This window comes from Macrobrachium nipponense, chromosome 20 (genome assembly GCF_015104395.2).
Source record: "Macrobrachium nipponense isolate FS-2020 chromosome 20, ASM1510439v2, whole genome shotgun sequence".
NCBI lineage: Eukaryota > Metazoa > Arthropoda > Malacostraca > Decapoda > Palaemonidae > Macrobrachium > Macrobrachium nipponense.
This window is the reverse complement of record NC_061089.1, coordinates 13,289,854-13,316,417: the sequence shown is the minus strand read 5'-3', so window position 1 is coordinate 13,316,417 and position 26,564 is coordinate 13,289,854. Positions and strand designations below refer to the sequence as shown.

Sequence of the window (26,564 nt, the reverse complement as noted above, 5' to 3'; positions counted from 1 at the left end):
GCACATCCAAGTTATGTATTCTCATTTTACCAGTCACCATATTCTTCCATATAGAACAATGATGTTTCCTATGCTGTATGGTTGCGATCTGCTACTTTGCCTAGTTAGAAGCTTATTTGCAGGTTCATCTGAGTTACTGTCACTCTTTATGAGATTTTATTACATCAGAGGGTAACTACAGCTGTAGAAGTGTTGCACACCATTTTTAAGGGGGCCGGCCGGAACCCCTATATATGGTGGTATAGGGCGAAAAATGCAAAGTCATGAAAAAATTCATGGAGCTTCATATGGCAATTGAGAATACGTATACGAAATATTTCATCAAAATTCCTCTTACTTTCGTAGTTACAGGGTAATTAGTTATCGTAACTCAGTAAGCCAAAAACATTGATCCGTACAAGAAAATGCAATATTTCTTCTATTATCGTAAATTTTGATAATTATTGTCAAAGAAATTGGGAGAAATGGCATCTGTAGACATTCCCCGAGTCGAGAAGGAGACTTCAGGCTCAGCTACCAAGTCCAGTCCTGATTTAGTGCGATCACAGACTTCAAGTAGTCTACACGTTCCATTTCACCTCTGCCATTTGCCCGCTTTTACGTATGTTTATGTATGTTTCGGCAAGAATTTCATCATGCCAATGAGGAAAAGACAAGGAAAACATCTCGCTAACATACAGACGAAAAAAAATCGCTCGAGTATTATTACAGAATATCATAATATATGCGTAGTTAGTGAAGAGAGAGGGGAGGGTTGCTTAGTAACGCCCCCGTCTTGCTTGACAGCACACGTCACACTATGCCCAAGGCTACGATCTTTGAGCAAAGAGATAAGAGATCTTCATTTATGATAAATAACAAAGTTTTGGTTTTTCAATACCCAAAATGGAATATGAAATTCATAATAATCATGATTTATTAAATTGTCTTGTAAAAAAAGAGTACGCCTTCGAGTTTCACCTCTTGACATTCTCTTCCATTTTACGTTTGTTTATCTTTGTTTCGGGCATGAATTTCATCATGCCAAAAAGGAAAATACAAGGAAAACATCTCGCTAACATACAGAAGAAGAAAATTCGGTGTAATAAGCCGAGTTAGTGAAGGGGAGAGAGAGAATTGCGTAGGAAGGAGTGCCCCATCTTGCCTCAAGCAGTGCCCCAGGCTGCGATATATGAGCAAAGGGATCATCATTTATGATTAAATTATGATAAATAAAATAGTTTTGGTTTATTAATACACAAAAAAGAAATATACATTCATAATAATCATTATTTATTAACATTGTCTTTATAGAAATACGAAGGAAAACTTTGAATGCCCGTATCTCAAAACTACTTATTGACCTTCAAAATCTATCTTCTCACTTAGTTTTAAAGCTATAACATTGGAATTTGGTATATAACTCAGAAAGACATTATAGAACAATCAAATAGAGCCCTTTTTTCCAATTTTTGTTTCGTCTTTTTTATAAATTTTTTTTCTCCTGATTTATAGGGTTTATTTTTTTACCATATTGAAAAATTCATATCTAGCAAAAAAATGACTTTTAGAAAAAAAACTCTTCATTCGATTGGAGGTCTACATCAGGTCTATATATGGTAGTAATCCCAGGTCTTAATATTAAATATCAAGGGAGAAGATAGAATTTGAAAAATGGTTATTTTCGGGATAAATTGCCGTGGCGTCACAAAACCGAAGGTCAGAGGCGAAAATCATATGCGGTTTGGAGATGTCCCAAGTCACCTTATTAAGTAGTATGAATATCAAAGTCCTGTCCTTAAAAAAGGGCATTAGCCGGCCGGCCCCCTTAAGGCTTTATTGCTCTCCTGAACATCAGGTTGACAACAACATACTTTTCAGTAACTGAATCTTGGAGGTAGACACCGAGATCCCAAACAGAGGAACTGGAATTGTATCAACCCATCTTTTTCCTTTGGTGCATCAAACCCTTCTGGGGATAACAGGCACATCTCCAGGTTCCTGTCGCTCTTGTATAAGGATTTTAAGGAGCTGTTTTATGGCATCCTTTTGAAGCAGCTGCTGAGCCTCGTTTAGAAGGTCCAGATATGCTGGAAATGCATGGATCCATAAAGGTTATCGGTACTAAATAAATACTGTCTTCATTAATTTTCTATCTGAAACAAATTATGAAGTAGTTTATCCAGATCTTATGTGTGACAGCCTTGACCAGATTATTTGCTTTTCAATAAAAGGTAAAAATTGGAGGAAGACAGTTGTTGGACAGCTGATGAGAAGAGACTTTACTATGGATGAAAGTGAGAAGATCGAGAGCAATGTAGCTGAGGGTGTTAGAGCACTGTATGGAACCTATATTACTACATACTGTGCATCTTCACAGCACGCTAGATAATAGTTCCACCCCTTCATGTAGAAAACTTAGAACTCATGCATCCCATCTTGCTAGTGATTTGTCATCATTCAAATAAGAGGTTATTTATGGACAGTTTCAAGTCATTTTTATGATCCACAAATTCAAACTTCATACTTTGAGGCTAGGGTCCATTGTACCTCATAGGTGGGTTCATTCATACTGTTACCGTTTTGAGGCCGTGAATGTTTGTGGCTGTATACTAGCTGAGAGAATGGCTTAAGACTTTTTTTAAAAGTAAATAACTTTTGCTAGGTTTAATTGTAAAAAGGAAAAGAAAAGTATTTTCAGTAGCAATAAGCTTTGATTTTATTCTTGTAGAAGAGTGTTTAGTATTTTTTGTTGTCCACAAGTATTTTTTTTATTTCCACATTAATGAAGCCTTACAAAGAAGTTGCCAGATATCAATAATATATTTAGCATTAGTCCAGGAATGTGGTTAATTAATCTAGTAGCTTGTATTACATATACTTTTAATAATGAATTTCTTTTCAATCAGGTTTCAGAAAGTTAATGCAGTGATTAGTACAGTACAGTATTTATCATTTTGTTTGGCCAGTTCAATATTATTTGAGAATTACAGAAAAAATTGTACTCCTTTGATTGTCCAGCAAAATATTTTGTGTAATACCGCTGTGCATTAGATATGGTGCAATAATAGTGTAAATTTTGCTTGAAAATGATCTTAGCATATATTTGAAATCAGTAGTTCATGGATATTCTTGAAGGAGCAATTTAGTCAGGCTTATAACTTTGGTAGCAGATGTTTTCCATTAGCTGTTGAAAATAGATACTGTAAACATATCCACATTATGAACAAAAATGCTGAGATTTGTAGTGCATTTGTAATGTATAGAAGGAACCCCAGAAGTATTTGAGGAGTTTTTGAGGAAGATATGTTTTGCAAACCAGTAAGTGCAGTTTCAAGTTTGGATTGTAACCAAGTTACATTAATATAAGAAGGTGAGTTTTGAATGTTATTTGTTTTATAAGCTTTGAAGAGTCAGAAACTATAGGTCATTTTGAAGCAGTGGAGCTTTTGTTCTCATGACTGCAGACAGTTGTAAGCTTGGAACAGCAGTATTTAATACAGTTAGGTTCATGTGATTTATTTAGATTTTTTTAGAAGATAAGGTTTATAAAAGGATATTCTCATTGGACGAACATTATATGGATAAATGTTTATTAGATGAGAAGACAATCAGCACTTTTGTAGGTATACCTGGTAGCCGACTTATGTAGCAATAGCCATCAGTTTTTAAAGGTTTGCCTCACATTTTAGGATATGTTCTGGAAGAAGTTAGGTGGCCTGTTGATGGTAGGATACATTAATTCTTGATCATTATGAGCGTGTGAAATTTGGGTCTTTAGATATGCTTCATGAAATTGAAAGTTTAAGGGAAATCTGAAGATATTATTATTAACTGTAACAAGGTTCAGTTGGTAGTTTCGCTGAAAATGGACAAAATGACATGACTGTGATGGCTTGGTGCCGTCAGTGCAGCTGCCCCCACCACTGCACTCTGCCTACCTGCGCCCCCCTCCACTAATGGGTTCAAATCTCTTTTCGGGCCCACTCTCTCACAGGCCGGTGTTTTCCAGGATACAGGAAACTTTAGCATTTTCCCCGGTCAAGGACACTGGACAGCCCGTGAGGAAGTAAGATTACTAGATGCAATAGAACAATACGGGTATGGCAACTGGGAAGATATTGCTCGCCACATTGAAACAAGATCCCCAGATGGTATGTGACTCATTGATCTAGCAAGGATTATTTTTGTTTGATATATTTGATATATTAATTTTTAAGTTTTGTGTTGAGTGTCTGAAATGCTTGTTATTTTTTTTTTTGCAGAGGCTAGGAATAAATACATCAGCAGTTACATAGATGGCAACATTGGCCGTGCATCGTGGAAACCTGCACTTGAAAGATTGCAGCTTCCTGTTGAACATGCCAACGCCTCAGAGACAGGTCCCCTGTCCCCAACTTTGGGCTCCTCTCTTCCTTCACAACCTCTTTCCTCAGAAGAAAATACAATCCTTGGGTATATGCCACACAGAGATGATTTTGAAAGAGTAAGTAAAATACTTTATATTTATCCTGATATTTGTTGGTATTGGATAGTTGTCATAAAAGTATTGGGGTTTGTCAATTAAATATTTATAATATGCGGTTAAATATAAAAGTAAGGTAAACTAAAAGTTAAGAAAATATTAAATATATTATAAGAAAAAATGTGCAATTTGGTCATCCCATCAACTACAGGCTACCTCTTCTAAGGCCTTTGTTTCCACCAAAACATGATTCTCCTCTGCTCCCTTTATTGCTCTTTATGAATTATATGGACATTGGGGAAACAAATCCACTGTTATGTATGTGCACACACTGTATATTAAAAGTAAATCTCTACAGAGAGCTTTCGGGAGTCTGTTCAGTTCCCTGAAACTATGTTGGGATTTATTTTTAAATATGTATATATTTACCTATGCATAACTGTGAATTTGTTTTTCCATTTCAATACTCATGCTACTATGACTATGGACATTTAGAATACCTTCCTCCATTTATATTTTGTAGTGTGAGTATTTCTTGTGGCACCATCTCTCATACTGAATATATAGTATTGAATTCACCTCTTCTTCAACATCTACACAACTGTTTTCTTGACTACTTTTTCCTTTGCTTCTCTGCTCATTATAAAATAGATAATTCTTTCCAATGCCCTTTTATTTTACAGAGGTCTAGTCAACATTATTTATCAAGATTAACACTGCTTGTTCTTCCATTTCCATCTAATTTTATTTTTCCCGTCAATTCAGCATTTATTAAATGGACTTGGCTGTCCATCACAAGTTTTTTTATATTGTGCATTTATGTTTTGTGTTGCCATGTTTGAATATTTACCTAAGTATTTTGACAACAGCATTTTATTTCAGGAATGGGATAATGATGCCGAAGCAATGATAGCTCCTCTTTTTATTCATCCTGTTGATGATGAAGATATAGATATAGCACTTAAATTAACTCAGGTAAGTTTTTGTACATTATATGGGAGTAGTTTTACTTTAGTTTTCAGTTGCTTATTCTTGTTTTGATTATAAAACAAGCTGTATACCTTTAACCTTATATTACATTTGATATCTTTGTATTATGAAAGACTTAGGAAAATTATTTTTATATTCATTTGTTAAGTTAATTAAAAAAATGTTTGAAAGAGGAAGGAGGGTACTTATACAGTGTATTTTTTTTAGAATAACATTTGTGATTTGATCTGGAACTGTATTTTAAATTTTACAACCATTTCAGTTTCTATTGCACCACTTCAACCACTACTTCCTGTGATGACTACAGATGTTGCTACATCTTTTATATCTGTTATACTTGTGTTTATTGTTCCTACTTTACCTGATACTTGGCTACTTGTGCTTAGCTTACATATTCTTCACTAGTGTTTTCAGTATGTCCTTTGACTCCTTGCTGCACCATTTTTGCCAAAATTGTTATCTGCAGCTTCTGTTGATGCTTCAACCAGTGTTCCTCCTGTTGCCACCAATTTGTTGGTTCATGTCACCTGTTCTGCTGCTCTTGGCATTCCAGCAATGCTGTTTCTGTCTGTCTCTCTCACACAGCCTTAACAGCCATACTTTTGCACCTGCCCACACTTGACCTTTTGCTTCAGAATTTCAGCAGTCCTTTTCTCACTTCTGCTGGGACTACTGCTGTGCAAGAAGTTCAAACACCTCCAGCTGCTCCCTCAAATAGGGGCATTCTTAAAAAATTGTTCTAGAAGAGTTGTGAGTTAGAGGGATGTTTATTCCATCCACTTCAGAGACATTCTTCTAGCTATCACTGTTCTTTATCTAAGTCTTCTGATCATTAGGATAGCCACCATTCAGACATATTGGATGTAGCTGCTAAGTTATCCTCCTCATTTATGGTTGTGTTGTCGGTTCTTCCAGAGAATCTGAAGGTAGTGGCAAGATATAAGGGGCAAAGCTGTGGATGATGGATATAATTCATACAGGATATTGGCTTCCCTTTATAGATACAATCCCCTTGCCATTTGCATCCTATGGACTACGAAATATAATCAGGATTGTGAAAAAACAGGTGGAGTTGATTATGGGTTAACAGTTGATTGAGGAGGTGACAGACGGATTGCCAGGTATAGTCGTCTGTTTTGGTCTTGATAATCTCAGCCTGCTGAATGAATTTGCATGGAGGTGCAGGATGTATACTGTCCTAATACATCTGACAACAGGAACTTATCTACTTTTTCTTTGAATGGGTAAAATTTCTCAATTCTATTCCTGTGTGTTGACCTAGTGATCGCTCTGCAGGTCTTAACTCAGATACTGCTGCCAGTGACACTCTAGGTCCAGTAGTCTGGCATAAGACCTACCTTCACAGATGTTTAGCTCTAACTTAGGAGAACTTACTCCCCTGTGACTCTTGTACTGGCAGCTGGGCCTGCTATTCAACTGGAGAAAGTTGAACGAGGTCCCTTCAGTTAGTCTGCTTGTGTAGAGATGAAGATGGCCACTTTGGCAGCATTGGTTTCTCTCTCAACAGACAGGATTTTGAGACTGCTTCCAGTGATCTGAAAGCTCATTAGCATCTTGAGAACTGCAGCCAAGTTATGGCTGTCTTTGTTAGGTCACAACTCACTTTTAACCCGTGTCTCAATTTTGATACCTTTTTTTGTGATCCATAAGCAAACTTGTGGATGTTGCAGCAGATTACATGGCTTAGATAATTTATACAAGTACAGACGTATGTTAAACAGTGTTGTAGTTTGGTTAAACTTGATGTAAAAAGTGGATGGTTAAGTATCCTTATATTCATGACAGGTGTTGCTTTTTTATGTGCTACATGTAAAAGTTTAAGTCTACATAAATTCATTTGGTATATACTTCTTGCAGGTAGATATGTATATGAGAAGACTAAGAGAACGGTCTAGAAGAAAACGTGTTGTACGAGATTTTCAGTTAGTGCCGCAATTCTTCAAGAAGGAGAGAGAAAAAACACAAATACCTTTAAAGAAAAAAAATAAAGAAGATAAGTAAGTTTATTGAAATTGAAACAGTTGTATTTTCAGTGTTCAAATAGACTTCACAGAAGTCCTTTGGAATATGTAACTCTGATAGTAGAATAAAGATAATATGGTATCCATTGAATAAATCTGAGTTTCTAAATAGAAGTAATAGTAGAAGCCTATGGTTACATGTGAGAGGAAAATGAACATGAAATAAAAAAATATCGAAGTAACTACGTACCTCCAAAATGTGAATTGCATAGTGGTAAAATTATGATTAGGATGTTGGTTATGTAGAGAGAATTGTATCTTGGGTTTGTGAAAGGTGAGACAAAGAAAGTAGTAAATTGATTGAAATTGAGAAAAGACAACAAAATTATTTTTGATTGTGGCTAAAATTGCAATTGTATGCATGTATGGAAGTCTAGTATCTACCCAAAGGTTTTGTGTAGGTTTATTATAGAAGTGTGTTTCTCATGGTCTATATTTTTGAAGCTGACACAGTAGTTTCTAGATTAGGGGGCCAATGATTGCTGAACGGTATTTGTCCACATTAAAAAATCTTGGAATATAAAATTAGGTGGTTAACTTCATGCAGTATTTGATGCTCAGTATATAATTGTCTGTTATTTAATTTACAGAGAGGTTATAGCTGAAAAACTACGTACAATCAGTCAATTTCAAACTGCAAGTGAACATGCAAACTTAATTAATTCCATGGTTCGTGAAAGAGAGCTCAGAACGCGAATAAGAGAGCTTTTAAGGTGAGTCATTAATTTAAACTTTTATTATTTAGAGGTTTGAGTGGTTACATTTTCTTTGTATAGGAAAATCTTTTTAGTAAGAATTGATGTACAATTTTTTTCATTTTTACTGATGCGTGTGTTTACTTTCAAGTAATTTTTCACAACATATATCAAGGTTCAGTAAAAATCTTTGAAATGAATTTTGTTAGAATCTTTAATGTCATTTTGTACAGTGACATATGGTTCAGTAATTAAAATAGTTAATTCTTTAGCATGTATGTTCATATTTCAATGTATTGGAGGGAGAAAGAATTTAATGTGAATATGATATTTAGTCAAGCACATGAACAATAATGAGGGCTTCACTTCCTATGTTTTACTCTGGTTCTTACCATCAAAAATATCATTGGAAGTTTTTAGCTGATCTTTTTGGAAGTTTGTAACTGGATTTTGTGTGCACAAGTCTGCGTATTCTGGAAGCATCACAGGCTACTGTTATTCTATACAGTATAGAAGATATCTTTAATTATGCAGTTAGAAAAAATATAGATGTATATTGTACCAGCAGAGGAAAATTTAATAAGAACTGAACTTTTTTTAGGGAATTCTGGATGCTTAAACTTAACACCATCTGTTCAAGTAAAATAAGAGAAAAACTGTTAATACTTCTGTTAATTATGAAATGGTAACCATTTTACCTAACCTTTTAATGTATACATTTTCTTATTCTAGAGATAATACAATTTTAGAATTAATTCTTGATTAGTTGTTTTAATGCAGTAATAGACAAGTTTCTTCAGGACCAGCTGCATTATGTCTGCCTTTAACTTTCTCCAAATTATGGATGTGACTTCGTGATCTCATTAAACTAATCTGCTCTATAATAAGGATAATGGCATTAGAATTACTACATCATGATGAAGTTTAAGGGAGACCACTGAGTCACGTTGCTAGATGTCCATAGGCCATTTTTCACAAGAGAATTGTACAAGGCAAAGTTAAGGAAGCCAGCTAATTTAGCAAAGACCAGATGAAGACTCCAACGCAGAAAATGGTGCACATTTTTCTTATAACACCCTTTTGTAGGGAAATGGGCATATTGGTGAGAAATTTGATTCTACTGTGCATTGTATGAATTCTGGAGTCATTGATTAGTAATGGAAAATAAATGTCATAAAATCTTACCTTTGGTAATTATGGTTTCCCATTATTGGGATGTGTATAGGGGATGGTTTTTTAATAAACTTGTACATACACTGTAAATATTTGGGAACGTTTGCTTGTTGTCATGTTAAGTTTGGGCTTGTTTTTCCTTACATTGAATGCAGTTATTTTTCTAGCTGTGCTTCAGCTTGCCATTTTTAAGAGCTATTGAAAGAGCATACCATACACAGTTCTTTTTCTATTTCCCCGCAGTAACTAAGGACATTTACCTTTAAACTTAACAAGTATTGTAGAGGGTTCTTCAAGATGCTGTTCAGAAGATTATTTTTTGTTGGCTTATTTGATTGTCTGAACAGTTGCGCTGAGGGCAATGAATGCATCTTTGTGCTGAGAATATATGCTATAAGGGATACCAGTTCCTTTAGGTACTTGATCTCTTTAATGAATGAAAATAGAATTAATTATGACAGTTTTTATGAGAGCCTGACTGGTAGTGACCAGGAGATGCTTTTATTTATGCTAACCATACCATTTACTACTTGTATGCTGCATGGCTAGTCAGCTGGGCATTTTAATGTGATTAATTAATCCTGTTACTGTTGGCAGGGGAGGGTTTTTTCCAGCTGAATGTCCTTTTTGTTGCACAATGTACAATCCCTTTATTCATAAAATGTCTCTGCTTTTCAGAGCAGACTCAGTCACACATACTTAAAATATTATGTAAGGGGAAAAATTTCAATGCTCATGCCAAGCTCATACTTTGGTGGCCAGGAGGAGAAGGCATTATTTCTCCACTTGATCACTCTGAAGCCAGTTGTGCTGCTTCGCTTCCCAGGATTATTCCGCCAGTTTAAGGATGTGCCATACATTACATACTTTTCATTCGCACATTTGTTCATTGATTCTGTTTCACGAATTTTTTCTGTACATGTTTAGGGCATTTATCAATAATTTAGCATCTCTTCATATTTTGGTCAGTCTCATCACCATTGTTACTGTTGAGTACTTGTTTCCTTTCAGTTTTTCAGTCATTTCTTCATTCATGTGATTCCTTGAAAGTCCTCCATAGTGGGGTTAGTGAGTGCACTGTAGTCATTTACTTAGGGTTCTTTGGAGTGTCCCATTGGCCCCTAACTGCAACCCCTTTCATTCCTTCTTCTGTACCTCTATTCATAATTCTCTTTCTTCTATCTTTTTGTCTACCCATTTTTTACTCAGTAACTATACATATTGTTTTTACCGGTTCGAAGTAATAGTTACCTTTGGTTATCCATGTCTCTTAACTAGTCGTAACAGCATATTATTTTTACTTGTATATTGTTAAGATATTTGCTATATTTAACTGTGGTTTGTATACTTCTCGGTTGTAAAGTGGTTTAGGATTTTACCCTAATCATGCCATGCATACTTGTGTGGGCAAATATGGTAGATCTCATAGTACATTTATTTCATCCATGGACAAAGTACCCACATTTCCAGTGTGTATGAGGTGAACTCTGGACTCATAGTTCTTCTACTTGTAGGTGAGTGTATAAATATTTTAGTTATTTGCTTACCCTTCTTCATGTCATTATGCAACCCTTCACTGATCATTGTTCATTAAATGCTATTTTCTGGGCCCTACATCAAGGAGCAGGTTGCCTCTTGTGTTCCAGGTTCAACAGTACCAAACTTACCTTGCAGAATCTCACACACATCCATTCCTTGGGAAACGCAGTAGCATCACCAGCTTCATTGAAGTTTCATGGATAAATAAAGCATTGCCTAATGTGCTAGTGGATTTGAGATTAAGCTGATGTAACTGAGCACATAGTACGGATAGTACAGCTATTAATGAGTAATGCGTTCTTAAGAACAAATGAGTTTCATAAAAACATTGCTTTCATCCAGTAATGTTATTTTGCTGTAGCTGTAAAATGTTCTATTTTACATTTATTGCTATTTAGCATTGTTGACCTGTGATAGGACTTTTCTGTGGTGATTTCATATGAAAGTCGAATTTTCAGTGAAAATCTCTGTGGTACGTGGTCTGCTTTGCTGGCATAGGATGAGCAGGATTTTCCCAGTTGAAGAATCCTTTTAAGTCAATTCCTGATTCATCAATACTAGTAATTAGTTGTCTAATTTGTTTAAAATCTGAATAATATAGTAGTAAAATATTTTAAGTGAGTTTCATTATGTTCAGGTTGGGATTTTCTTTTAACTTGAAATTTTCAAGATAGTTTTTTGTAGAGTTAGTGAAGTAAAGATTGGGAAGGAATCAAAGCTTTAGCTTCTCTGTTAGGACTGGTTCATTGTTGTTATAGTATATTGAACATTATACCATTCATTTGCAAAAATTTGGCAGTAGTACTGTCGACCCTTGTTAAAACGGACCCCTTTAATCCGGATATTGGATCAGACAGACACCAAAAAGGGTCAGCCGATCGTGCCGTTTTTCTTTTTACAGTTCTGTATTTATACATATTGTACAAAGCTACAGTACAATGCTTTGTATGTTTTTTAAAAAGAAACATATATATGACAAAAGGTAAACTTTACAAAGACAAAAGCTGAGTTACTGAACAATACTTGTGTTTATGTGGCATATGACATGAGAGAGAGAAATTGCCAGTTTCTCTATGCAGCTTAATTCTATCATCATTTTTATCATCTTTTATTTTTCAAGTTTTGAAGGAAGAAACTCATTCTATTCTTCCTATAATCAGTAAAATGCATACACTATTACAAGCTAAATATTGGATTCAAAACACATTCCCTGACAGACAGAATAGAGCTAAAACCTGATTGGCTGTCTGGTTGCCATGTTGATCTGTTAGCCAATGACAGCCCTCTACTTCTGTTCTATTTATAGACATTTCGATCACAAAATATGACTGCAAACGTTAGTAACAATAAAGAAAAATCCTCTCCAAGATCGATGTGATGAAATGTATTTTGTAGTCTTAAACAGTATTTTATAATAAACTATAATGAATGAATAACTGAACTAAAAAAAACATGAAATAGAAAATTTTTTTTTGTTACAGTAGTGAATTTTGATTACACAATTATGCATTCATGTCTCGTGCGAGGCATCTACATATGCGAATGAACTCTATCATTTTTATCATGTTTTATTCTTCACTTTTCATCCTTTACCATGAGGTTTAATTCGGACATTTCTATATTGGTTTATTATTCATACTCTTCATTAAAATAATGAAATAGTATATCTTAGGTGTATATTGTAGGTATCACTGGTTAAACCGAACTGTCTGTCTTAGCAGACACCTTAGCCCCCCCATTAGTCCGTCTTAACGAGGGTTGACTGTATCAGAAATATATGTTGTCTGATTATGAGGAAGTATTTTATCTTGTCAAGAGTAATTACTGTTAATATTAAAGGCTGGCAGTGAGCATCTTGTATACAATGAGGTTATTGTATACAAGATGGCGATTTTACAGTTTCGTTCTTATTCTGGTGGTATTGGAGAGACTGAACAGGAACAGTAGAAATTATATAGTAATAATGAAATTATGTAATGTGTAGTACTTTGCTTGTCAGAAATAGTTTTGTATGTGTAATGCATTTTCATTATATACACCAAGATTTTTTTTTTTTTTACAGATATCGTCGTAATGGTATAAGACATGTTGAAGAGTGTCACGAATTTGAAGTAGCAAGATCTAGGAGAGATAAGAAAAAAGAAAATAGAAAAAAAGGAGTAAGTATTTTATACCAGATTTGCTTGTTTCTTCTCAGTTTATCTCTTATTACCAAGGAATCGATTATAAGATTATTTGTAAATTTCACTTATTTGTAAGTTTCATAAAAGTTCTATGGTTAGGTTTGTGTTTCAAACATTATTTATACTGATATCTGAATAGGTTATATACATATGGGGTAAATTTTTCAGCTTAGAAATGCAGTCTATGAGTCAAGATCATACATTTCGTCTGTGGTAGCATCAAGCTTATAGGTATTTTATGAGTTAATATTTTTCTAGAAACAGATGTGTGGTAATGTTTGTCTCCTTAAGTTGAAAAGCTTTTTTATTTTAAGATCTAGGAAGCAAGTAATAATTCACGTTTCTGCTTATTGTACTGCATTGCTTGTGTGAAAGTTAATCTATTGAGGCAGTTCTTAGCATTAAAGGAAAGTTATTTTAAACCAAAATCTTTTTTGTACTGTCTAACTACTGTAGAACAAACAAATTGGTGCTCTGCAATACATATAAATAATTTGCACAAAAGCAATGGCCCCATAAGAATTGCCATAAAATAGTAATTAATTGTTTACTGTAATAGCTAGGGGGAGAGTTTTTTGTAGTGATGACAGAAAAAGTGAATTAAAGATTGGAGATACCGTAATGAAACACAATGTTCATGCAAATTACCAACCTATTACTTTTGCTAATGCTATTACTCCTGGTCAAAGTCAGTAGACTGAGAGCTGAATTATCATGAAATATAAACAAAGAATTTCAAATTTTATAAGGAAATCAGTAGTTTACAGAAAGACCATAAAACTGTGGCACGGAGCATTTACCTTACTTGCCAAAATCCATTTCACCTAACAGCTAAGTCAGATTAAATGTGTAGAAGGACAGTTCATCTTATATTGAGGATTTATGCTTGTTCATTTTTTGGCTTGGATAATCTTCCATCTTGAATCAGTATTTTGTAGTGAAGTTTCTTTTATTATTATACTCATTCCTTTGATAGCTTTGGTGTTTGTTAATAAAGAATGTGTTGCTGTTTATAATTATGCACTGCAATCAGTTGTCCCTTACTAATCCCCCAAAGCCAAGGAGATTTTGAGAGCTGCAATATTATTATTCAGAAGATGAAACTCCTTCATATGGAAGAAGCCCATAGGGGCCATTGATGGAAATTCAAGCTTCCAAAGAATATGGCGTTCCTTAGGAAGAAGGTTAAGGGAAAGACAACAGGAAGAGATCCCACTTATTAAAAAAGAAATTAATAAATAGATAATGTATCAACAGCAGTGTAAAGGTAACTAGCAATTAGATGGAATGACTTGGAGGAAAAATGCAAGTCCCAGGAACTACACTTGAAGCACAAAATTTTTGCCCATCTACCATCTGGACAGTTGTCTTACCAGAATTTGAATTTTATTCATCCACATGTACTGTTAACAGAATTCTTGAGTAATATTATACAGGTAGCATTTGCAAATGAAATGAATTAGACAATGCCCATATAAAAGAATTAATAAATATGTACATTCAGATTTACTATGTCACCATTAGTCTTTTAAAAATGTCATAAAGGACTCGAAAAAATGTCAGGACATTCAATCAAAATATCACCAATCCTAAGGTTCCATACACTGATGCTTCACTATGTGACTTTTTTTTTTTTTTTTTTTTTTTTTTTTTTTTTTTTTTTTTTTTTTTTTTTTTTTTTTTTAAGAGAAAATGGTTCCTGAGTGGAGTGCGAATATGGAAGAGAGAAACACTCTTGGATTTGATGTTTAATGAAATTCCAAGTTTTTGTGCTCTTTCCCAAACCCACCTTAGAAAGTTAATAGAGTCAAGTTTTCATTGTCTGGCAGTACAATCCTCACATCACGATCTATTTGCTTTCAAAGCCTGAATAATGTTCAGTAGCACAAGTATATATACCAAGTAGGAATGATTCATAGTAATATTGGAACCTAAAGTTATTTTATCTCTTCTCCAGGCTTTATACCCCCATACATGGAAGGTACATATGATACATAAAAAGTGTTGTAGATATCTTCAAATTGAAAAGTGCAGACATCAGAGATTAGAGTTGACTTGACTTGGGTGAGCGAGCCTTCTACTGCAAGAGTACTGTGGAAGGTGATTTTCGTTTCCAACCGCTCTACTCATATGGATTTGGCATTTTCTTAGAGAACAGATCTTCACATTTATGTACAGGTTACCAAACTACCATTACTAGTACAGTTGAACCTCTTAAAACCGGCATTCTATGGTCCAGAAACTCCTGTGGTTTGGCTTGATTTTGAATCGGCCGCCATTAGTTCGTTCCGCCACCGCCAGGGACGCACCATGTATTGTTTATAACTTCAGGCAGCAAAAATTATGCCATATATCCTTTGTTTATATGAAAATAGTTGTTAGTAATGTAAATATGCAAGGTCAAATATGCTTTTGATATTAACCTTGGAAGAATAAATATATATATATTTTTTTAAATTATTCCACTTGAGAAGGCTCAACCAAGCCAAACCTTTTAACTTTTAATCAAAACAATGAAACATTGTCAAGCATAAATTTCTTACTCTGTATGTGCTTAAGATACAGTTTTGATCATTTCTTTTATGTAATTGTGTATTTACCTATTCGATATGTCAACCATGAGATTATAATTATGATGCTAGAGGCAAGAAGTGCAAGCAGAAATCTTTATCCATACTAGAAAATCTTTATTTCATTAGCGAATAGTTTATTGTTCTTTTTCCTCAATAGATGTCACTGGTGTGCTTTGTTTACGTTTTGACGGCAACAGCCACATTCAAATGCCCAGTTATCGCCGAAATTCATTCATTTTTTTTATCTCTCTATCCTCTACAATTAAAAAATAAACTATTACCAATAATTATGAAGCTACGAAATTTTGGATATGAAAGTCACCGATAATAATGTGCAGGTTCTGAGAAGTTTAGTACTGTAGTTAGACTTACGATTGGGTAGGCTAATTCGGGAATATAGGCTACATGTGTTAAAGTACACTATTTTAAAGAAAGTTATACAGTATAAAGTTATAAAATAAAGAAGTTAAAATATATGAGTAATAAAATGATAAAAAACAGTATCAGAACGTAGCTCGTAGTAGGCTAAGTCGGAAACTAGGCTATTTGTAAGTGGCATTACCTAAGGGCTTGATTTTTTATGGATGTATTCTATATTCTGGGATTTTCTGTGGTCCGGCAGTGGCCTGGTCCCATGGTTTCCAGATTTAAGAGGTTGGACTGTAGTATTCCAAGAAAAATTATCTAAACCTCATTGTCAGCTTTCCCACTCTTATTTCTTCCCTAGAATATTGGTAGAAATTGGAGAAGGAGGAAATTAAATTTGAAAGCCAAGTAGAAAGAGACCATAGGAAATGAATGGGAAGTGAGTCACATAAAATAACTTGGGCTCAAAGGACTGTGTTGTTGGCAGAGTTTGAGGTTTGAGGAAAGGTTAGAAGAGGTCTGTTAGATGGTGTAAGGTTTCTGCACACCATGGTCAGTTACAGTGGTACCTCGCCATACTAAAGGCTCAACTTACGAAAAACTCGAGATACGAAAGCAAATATGAAAAATTTTATGGCTCTACATAGGAAAATTCCTCAAGTTACGAAAGGTTGTAGCTGTAAAGTCCCGAGATTTGCCTGGACCACCGAGAAGAATTTTAAAACTAATGCCCCGCCAACTGAGTAAACTCGCCACCATCCTCCTGCTCTCCCATTGGTTCCTGATGCTAGTCACCCCATAAGATCCTGGTCTCCTATTGGTCAGCATCTACCCCTTGTGCTTTATGTATTCTATTGGTAAAAGGATGCTGTAAATTGAAAAACTTATTCATGCAATACATTTAATAAAAGAAAAATTAGGTAAAGATAGAATAAAGAATAGAAATGAATGGTTATTATACTGTTTGGTAGTTTCAGTAGTTGAAGAGAGATAATGAAAATTTATGGCTTAGTGTGTACTAGGAAAAGTAGCTTGGCGATTGTTCGGTACTCGTAAGTGCTGGATGTAAACAGAAGTTTGGAAACTTTTTGTTTTTGTTTTTGTTTATTATAGTTAATGGTTCCTTAATAATTATTTGAAATGAGTACATGCAATACATTTAATAAAAAAGATTGTGAATTAGATATCATAAAATACAAAATAAATCAGACTGCTATCATCGAAGCCAACAAATACGTATTTTTTTGAATTCTTCTTCTGTTTTAATATTATGTTATGTATATGTTTCATTATAGCTGTCAGTAACTCGGTATCTCCATTAGGTAAAGATAGAATAAAGAATAGAAATGAATGGTTATTATACTGTTTGGTAATTTCATTAGTTGAAGAGAGATACTAATGAAAATTTATGGCTTACTGTGTGCTAGGAAAAGGGATTGCTTGGCATTTCATCAGTACTACTCGTAAGAGCTGAATGTAAACAAACGATTGGAAGTTATTTTTTGGTTTGTTTATGTATTATAGTTAATGATTAATTAATAATTATGTGAAATGAGTACATTCTGATTATTTATACATTTTATTGGCATATTCTAAGCTTTTAGCTTCTTAGGTTTAGATGTCAGAATCATAGACTAGGCTACAGTAGCAACCGCTAACATAGGCTAGGCTTGTTGCTAAGGGACATATGCTAAAGTCCTAATATATGCAGTAAAAATGGGGTTGAAAATTACATGCAGTTGAATATTACTCAAGTATGTACAGTATTTTGCCTTTTGGAGTCATATTTCTTCCGTCGGATCGGCGTCGTAACCCTAGAACATGTGTTGTAGGCCTGGAAATATAATTTACTGGAGTGTTTTTGTAGGGCTTCGAACGGATTAGGCATTCTACATGTAAAATGCAGTTCAAGATACGAAAAACTCATGATACGAAGGCCGCCTCGGAACGGATTAATTTTGTATCTCAAGGTACCACTGTATTAATAATAATAATAACATATTTTATTTCAGCTCAAAGCCATATACGTACATAGAATATACAAAGTAGAGACGATAACACACAACTAGATATGTGAGGTAACATGATAAAAAATAATAAATTGTCAATACATATACACACCTTTGATGAAGTAAAGAAAAAAGTATTCATAATAATGATAATGACAGTAATAATATTGAGAATAGTAGTGAAGTCGGGTCCAGAAGGCTAAATATGAAAATTGGAAATAGCAAAACTCCACAGTGATATTAATCACTGCAATAATAAAAAGAAAATACCAATAATATAACAATAACCATAGAAATATATAATAATAATAATGACAGATTCTGCAGTTGTCACTTCCTAATTGCAGAAATACAGAATAAGTCATTTAAGGAACAGATGCCTCATGTCTCCCACAATTTAGTCTTGCCTCACTTGCTAGGATGCTTTGTATGAGCCAATTGCTGCCGTTTTTCAGTCTGGTGATCAGAATGGACTTTGTTTGTCTAAAAGTGAGTTTTAAATTATCCAGGTGGTTTTCTGTGAACGTTTTGAGTGGCAGATTGGTAGTGAGGGGTGTTTGTGAGGCATCTCAGAATGTCATTGTGAACAACTGTAATACACCTCATGGTCTCTATGGTATAGTTCTCCAAAGGGAATACCCATATATACTGTAGCAGTATGAACGGAAGAGGAGCAGTTTCATGTCTCAGTGACAAAAGGCAAACCTCCTTGCAATCATGTGCCAGTTGCACATAGTTTACGACACCTCTGTTCTTTGTCTGCCGTATCTTTTAGGCTTTCTGTGATAATGTGATCCAATTACGAAAATTCATGTACAAATTCCAGCCAATATTTCCGAGGAAAATTTGCGGTTCTGCAATACGCTTAACCGATATCAGGAGTAGCGACATACACTGGCTCTTGTTTCATTGTATAGGATATCAAATTTCTCTGCATAATGGCAGCTAGTGTCGATGAGTCGCTGGAGACCTTGCACTGATAGGGAAATCTGAACCATATCGTCGTAACAGAGGTGGTTTATTGTTGTTTTGTCGTCAGTGCATCCAATTTGGGGTGAATTCAGTTTGGTTTGGCATTCTGGGCATTAGTGTACATATTGAATAGACATGGAGAGAGTATGCCCCTTTGCTGGACCCCGTTTAGGGAGCCGAAGGTGTACAACAATGTTACCCCATTTGGCACAGAATTGGTGTGATAAGAACCAGCAACATGAAATACCAATTAAATAGAGGGGTGTGCCTCATTTGTGCAGCTTCAGGAAGAGCTATATTTAGTTTACTTGTCAAATGCTTTTCTCACATGTATAAAGCATAGGCAAACAGTAGAGGCTGATGACAAGTAATAATAATATCCTTTATTTCGGTTCAAGACCATATACAATGAACATACAAAATACACAGTAACATACACAATCTAGATATATGAGTCAACATGATAGGAAAAATTAGTAATCGGCACTTATCCACAAAATAGCTGAGGTAGCATAAAAGATAGTAATCATAATACTGGTAATAGTAATAATGTTGGTGAGAAAAAAAATGCATTGAGAGTTATAGCAGTTAGTGCACAAATTATATAGCTTAAATTTCACTAGAGACCTTAGGTGGTTACAGTAGTCTGGTCCAGAGGGCTAAATACATAAATTGAATGCATATATATACATATATATACACATACACACACATATACATATATATATATATATATATATATATATATATATAGTATATATATAATATATATATATGTATATATATTATATATATAATATATATATATATATATATATATATATATATAATATATGATATATACATTTCCCGTGAGTATGTATACAGATCCTTAACCAAGTCATTCCAACCAGGTATATTACGAGAATTACCTTGACGAAATCTAAAGGCAGTCCTGCCCGAAGCAAGCATAGCGGAGATTATGTTCGAATAGAATTCATTCAGATCCCTCTTGTGGTGATCATTTCTGCATTTTGTGTTGGTACACAGTAAGGCGTCAGCCGGTTGAATTATTGACCGCAACCTGGTTTCCGTGGTCGCCCTAAAGTATCTGGTTTTTTGTTGGTTTTTAAACTCCCAGTTCAGCAATTCTTTCAGGACGCAGATGCAGATATCGTTCAGTGGTTTGCTTTAGAACCGAACTGGTTGTCAGTAGTGTGTAGAAAGGGGAGATGTCGCACTAGTAGAACCAACGGGAGTATCTTTGACACAATTGTAGTAATTGCAGATGTGCGATGATTGCCAGGGCCGACTGCATCCTTTAGCTTGTTTTTGATTAATGTTATTAAGCAAACTGAAGAGTTGGGAGTCTGGAAGAAATTGGTGAATTATCCAGGCATTAAACAGAGCAGCTAGCAGAATGTGAATTATCAGACCGCAGAATTTGAAAGCTTTAGCAGATAGCCCATTATTAGGTTGGTTGTTTATGGCATTGCTGATGTTACCTGGCATAATACAATTGGTGAAATGAAATTGAATGTTATCAGTAAGGAGATTATCTACTTCTCTTTGGGAGTCTTGATCATTTATACAATTTAGGATAGTACTGAAGTGATCACCCCACATTCTTGTGATAGCTTTGTCACCGACGGCTTCTCCTACTCTGTGGTAGCGTTTTAGTTTTGGGATTTAGTGATTGAATGTCTTTCCAAAGACAAGGGTAATCGCCAGATTCTAATTTTAGAAACATTGCATCAGCTCTTGATTGCTTTTCATTCAGTCTGCAGTGCTTAAGGGCAAGTTTGAACTGCACTCTTGCCTTTCTCATTAACAGTACGAAGTGACCTTCCCTCAGGCTACCATTTTGCCTCTACAGTAAAAACATTTCTCACGAATGTGTATACAGATCTTTAACCAAGTCATTCCAGCCAGGTATATTACGAAAGTTGCCTTGACAAGGTCTAAAGGTATTCCTGCTGGAGGCAATCAAAGTGGAAATTATATTTTAATGGAATTCTTTCAGATCTCTCCTGTGGTGGTCATATTTGCATTTTGAGTTAGTGCACACTAAGCTGTCTACCGGTTGAACTATTGATCACAAACTGGTTTCTGTGGTTTCCCTAAAGGACCTGGTTTTCTGCTGGTTTTTAAAATCTTGGGTAACAGCAGGTGGGTGATCAGTTAGGGGGTTCACAGTAGGGAGGGGTGGGGTACTGAAGGAAAACTATCCAAGGGATGTGAAGGTAGCCCATAGCAAGATCGTAGCGATTGTTGCAGGTCTCAATAGAATCATGAAGTTGAGGGGATGTGATGCAGTGGTCCAGCCAGGAGATTGTAATTATGTACATTCTGTTTTGTACATAGGTACAGGAGGAGGGAGGGAGGAGCATTACATCGCTAATTTGTAGAGTGTGACTTTGACAGAAGTGGTCAAGTTCATTATAAAATTATTTTGTGGGGTGAGAATTTAAGTACCCAATTATACCAATATGATCAGCAGGAGAATTGTTAATAATGTTGTGTAGTTCATTTAGGATCATGCAGTTAATAAGGCTGTGTAACTCGCCTAGGATCATGCAGTACATATTGGTGAAAATTTTGCTATTTTCCCAGGGCATTTAAACATTAATTATTGGATCTTAGAGTCCCCTACTGTCACTTGAAGCCCAAGCAATCCATCACTCCTATAGGTCATCACATTCACCATATTGTCAAACGATTTGTGCCACAGGAAAGAAAACCCCCCTTTTGGGCGAATGGCTACAATGTTATCTGTAACTTGCATCGATGAGGTCGAGAAAGCTCTGAGGTCTTCATGCACTGAATCGCAGATGCCAAGGTTATGAGGCCAGAGGAGCGTTTCTTGTAATGCAATGACACTTTTGAAGTTTTTGCAGAACATGTATACATGTATAGGAAAGGAATGTTCCACTTCAGGCCATAATCATTCCAAGAAATTTTATCTAATGTATCCATGGAAACTCACGCAGTAGTTTAGCCAGACCAATAAGTTAAAAAATCTGTACCTAGTAAACATAATAGGTCAGTAATATTTATAAAAATTTCAAATACATAAACAATTTCCATTTAAGAATTCTTTTAACAATGCCCAATTTGTACAAACCCCTGGACATTAGTCTGTGTAGTACAGTATGCATCTACAGGTGGTGAATACTCCTTGGCAGCGTCACCTACCTTTAAACTACCTCTCTCTGCAGTGAGGTAGTTGTTGTAATTGTCAGTTATGCCAAGAGTCTGCTTCCTCTATGACCAGGTGTAGTTGTACTAGTTAAAGTAATAGGTTTGAATCTGTGAAACAAGAATTTTTTTTACTAGCCATGTCAGCAACCACATCTAATGATACTTAGAATTTAAAGTCTGTAAGGTATTCAGTCTTGTATTCTTGGTAATATTTCGGTTGTATTATACCAGTTGACATTACTTTCCAAAGGTGTGTAAAGTCATTTACATTCAAGCATATGTAATGTTCATTGTTTTGTAATTTATATAGATTTATTACTGTTAAGCTTGCAAGGGATTTTATTTTTGCTTTTGAAACTATTGATTGATCCAAAGGCCATACTGCTTGAATAGAGCTATTCATAATGACTCTAAACCTCATAATTATTGGTGTTTTGTTAATGATATATTTAGAAAAAACCAAAGAATTTCTCTGAGGTGACAGGGAAATATATTTATTTTGGCATTGTTAGGGAAAGTTATTTGGAGATCTTATAAATATTTGTTGAAGATCTAGGATTTATTTTATGTTTCTGGGTGTTTTGGTATCATTTATATCAGATTTTGTTGCTCCATCCTACATGAATATCAGATGTTATTGCTAAAGCTGATTTTGCTTGAATGGAGTTGGTTTCATAATTGTCATTACGACTACTTTCATAAAATTCTATTTTGATACTGAGAAAATAATATCCATATATGTACTAAGTGATCACTTTTCCAAGAGGGTGTCTTAGAATCTTATCAATTTTTAATGTTTTTTTTTTTGTGAGATCTGTCTAATAAATGAGCTTTTACTGAAAAGCCAGCACCTTTATAGTGAATTGTATATTTATCATAAGTCCATTTCATGTTCACCCTTTTAGTTTTCCCTTATATTTTTGAGATCCCAGAGTTCTCGTAGTGTCCCTTGTTTTTGTAATTTGTCCCATATATTCCCACTGTAGCCTATACATGCACATTTCAGTAATGGGTTGATTGTGAGTTGTGCTATTCTTTTTCATGTGTTTTATTACATTCACTGTCAAAAACTTTCAGTGATTATTAATGTGTTCTTGCAATTTGAAAAATGGCTTAACTTGGGCTTAAAATGCTCAACATTTTCCCTGCTGGATGTGTGTTAGTTCTTTCACCACTTTATGTTTTGCATGACTAGGCCTCAAGAATGTATACTCTTGTTTATATGCTACAGTTTTAATCATGGCCACTTTGTGCTCTGGAACTCAAAAAAGTAGATGGGGATAAGGAATTGTAGGTGTCAAATGCCCTTGTATGATTTAAATACTTGCCTAGATTCCAACACAGACTATCAAACGTAATGGATTAACTCTTAGTGTTATTTTTGCAAAATTTAGTCAGGAGCAGTAGTTTCAAGGTTACAATGCCTCACCTCAGTTGATATAGGCCATTTATTGATGCTGTCTGTTAAAATCCTTTTATGAAGTTCATTTGCAAATGTGGTGAAAGAGTGTAACACCATTGAATTTCCTGAATTGTTGCTGTGAAATTATATTTACTTATATGCCCTCATTCATTGATAGATACTTGTAACAATTGGAAATTCTGAGGGCCATTTGAAATATTGCCTAACTTGGTAGGATGCTCCCCCAACATAAGAGTACCGCAGTATGTTATTTCGTTTTCTCTGACTATTTGAGGCAAAGATTTTGCTATGTAGTTGAGCTTACTGTAGGTTCTTTTCCTCCCTTTAAGTAATTGAGTGTTTTACTGCAGGAAGGTGACCTATGTGTTGGGCTTGGCAAAAACATGAGAATTGTGTACAACCTTATGTAATTTTTTGTTTGTTCCATTTTATTCAAATTGCATAGAAGATTGTGATTTTCTTTGATGTTCATTTGCTGCCCTAGTTTATACTTTTTAGTTTTAATGCTTGTTTTAGTTATTTTATGAGTCTTATCAGCTTAGCTGATATGTCTTTTGAAGTCTGAGAAACTGAATGTAAATACTGTGCCCCGTACTCTGAGGTGATGAGTTTAAGATTACATTAACCACCAACGTGTAGACTTGAGATACCCCTCTTGTTTATCCACCTGCCGGGGCAAGTGTGGAATAAGCTAACGTTGGCCCTTGTGTTACTTCCGCAGCCGAGTATTCACAACTTTGCCTTTCATGCAGGCCAGCCTGCCTCAGATTCCGACTCAAATGGACCTGTCCGCAAAGTCAAAAGAGTGAGTACATTACTCCTTTTTCTTGTTTTGTAACTTTAGTTTGTTCATTTTGATATTCTTTTGCTTTTTGATAAGGGTACCTAAGTTTACACACTTGAGCTGTTACATCAAAAGATTAATTTACATTGTTAACTATTACTTCAGAAGTCTAGATTTTGGGGAGCAAGGAGCTTTTAGTTTTGGCTATTTGTGCTTGAGTTAGCGCTTGTTGGGAATTACGTAGACTGCATGATGTGTGTGTAGTATTATGTGGTAACTAAGAATTTTTTTTCATTATTTTGTATACGTTTTGAGCCTAGTTATTAGAGAACATGCGCTAGATACTGTTTATGAGTTTTGAATGTTGAAATAAGACTTATTTCTAAATATCATATCATTTTTGACAGGATACATGTATACATTGTTGATATTCTGGTCACCACTTACATTTAAGGGGGACTCATCTCTCATTTTATTGAAAGCAAGATCATTTTTTCATGTTATGAAGTAGTGCAATGAGACAGCAGAGTTGCATTACTACTTTCTTGTAGGGTATGCCCTAAAGGTTTGTTTTCAAGTGAGAAATTAAAATGGAATTAGATAAAGTTGAAGAATTTCAACATCGAAATTAATGGATGCTGCAAAGCCCATTTAGTAACATCTGCATTATGCCACAAAACACACACTGTGTCTGCTGAAATTTTGATGCAACAAGTCAACAGTTTTTTTTTTTTTTTTTTTTTTTTTTTTTTTTTTTTTTTTTGTTTTTTTTTTTTTTTTTTTTTTTTTTTTTTTTTTTTTTCATGCATCTTGATTATCGTTCAAGAATATCCTTAGTTTGATTCTTTTTGCATGGCCCAGCACCCATATTCATTATAGGAAATTCAGCTGTATGGCAAATGACAGTGCCAACAGCCAATTAGCAAGTTATATGGTTCTAGTATTATTAAGCAACTTGGTAATAAATTAGAGTAATGATAATTATGATGACAGGTTTCATCACTCATTACAAGACCCTTTGAAGTTTTGGTTATTTTCCTTGACAGGTACGTCATGTATTAATATCTGAGAATATTAGTCGCGTGGAAGCAACCTTGGGAAATGATAGGTTTTTCTTTATATGTATCCATAGTAGCCTTGCAAGTGTCTTGTCATCCATGTGGTTATGATTTTTGTATAACTCTGGATGTTGGTTTTTCAATGAAAGCTTTTCAAAGATTCCATGAATAGTCTGTTCTTTCAAAAAGTGCGCAAGTGAAAGAGGTGTGCTGGGATTAGCTTTGTTACTAATTGATGCATTGATCAACTAAGATATGTGGTGTGCATTGTCAAATTTTAGAAAATTTCATGCTTTCTCCACTAAAAAACATTGCTTATTTTGGTTTTCTTTATTACCTACTGTGGTCATTGTGATTTAGACCATTGTTTGAAGACGATGTCAGAAGGGAACTTCTTTTTCCGTTGCGTTGAGTGCACTTTGTATTGGTGTGTACGCTACTTGTTGCTCTGAGCATCAACATCCCTATTCATTTTAAATGCTACAGTTATGTTCTACTGATGGGCTTTTATTTGGCCAGCTGAAAGACTGTTCCTGTCAGTGTTGTGAATGTTGATGCTTTTATGCACAGGAGAGGCTTGGTTGCAACTTTTCAGTGCTTTCAACCTGTGACTTATTATTATTCCTTAACAGCTGCTTATATATTTATTTATCTTTATTATCTCTATCTCTCATTTGCTTTTTTAACTTCACTGTATGTATATATTTTTAAATGGGTATTCTTTGCAAAATTTCTTAGCAAGTAAATGGGTTTGTTGGCTTTTGTATGAGTGTGTGCATGAAGGATGAGAGCATTATTTAGATTATTTTTCCTTTTGCTCAATTATAAACATAAGTGAAAGTTGACGCAAGACATAATCAGAGTTGGTCATCTTGGTAGAAAGTGGTCTAAGGGAATGTGCTTGAAAATCTAAAAGCAGATTCAATAATATACATTTGAAAGGTCAGTTACTGCACTAAGCCACTCATTTGAAGTTATCATTCAAATCAAGGTAACTGGGCCTAGGCTAGCACTAAATTGTAATCAACTTAAAATATTCCAGGCACATGCACTGATTAGCCATACATTTAGTTATTAATATACTGTAATTGGACTTTTATTTTCAATATTTAGATTATATTTTGATGTACTGT

At 34.7% G+C, this 26,564-nt stretch overlaps 1 protein-coding gene across 4 annotated transcripts in view; it reads left to right on the top strand.

Moving 5' to 3' along the window:
* Positions 1 to 26,564, top strand: part of LOC135221809 (transcriptional adapter 2-beta-like) — a 68,728-nt gene that overhangs the window by 16,492 nt on the left and 25,672 nt on the right. For 2 of the 4 annotated variants that reach the window (XM_064259713.1, XM_064259696.1), the window contains exons 4-10: positions 3,977 to 4,133; positions 4,245 to 4,465; positions 5,327 to 5,419; positions 7,313 to 7,452; positions 8,067 to 8,189; positions 12,946 to 13,042; positions 24,342 to 24,394. In XM_064259713.1, coding sequence (XP_064115783.1) covers positions 3,977 to 4,133; positions 4,245 to 4,465; positions 5,327 to 5,419; positions 7,313 to 7,452; positions 8,067 to 8,189; positions 12,946 to 13,042; positions 24,342 to 24,394 — 884 coding nt within the window. Of the gene's footprint in view, positions 1 to 3,976; positions 4,134 to 4,244; positions 4,466 to 5,326; positions 5,420 to 7,312; positions 7,453 to 8,066; positions 8,190 to 12,945; positions 13,043 to 24,310; positions 24,395 to 26,564 lie in introns of all 4 variants that reach the window. The other 2 variants (XR_010316093.1, XM_064259704.1) reach the window with 2 other exon arrangements.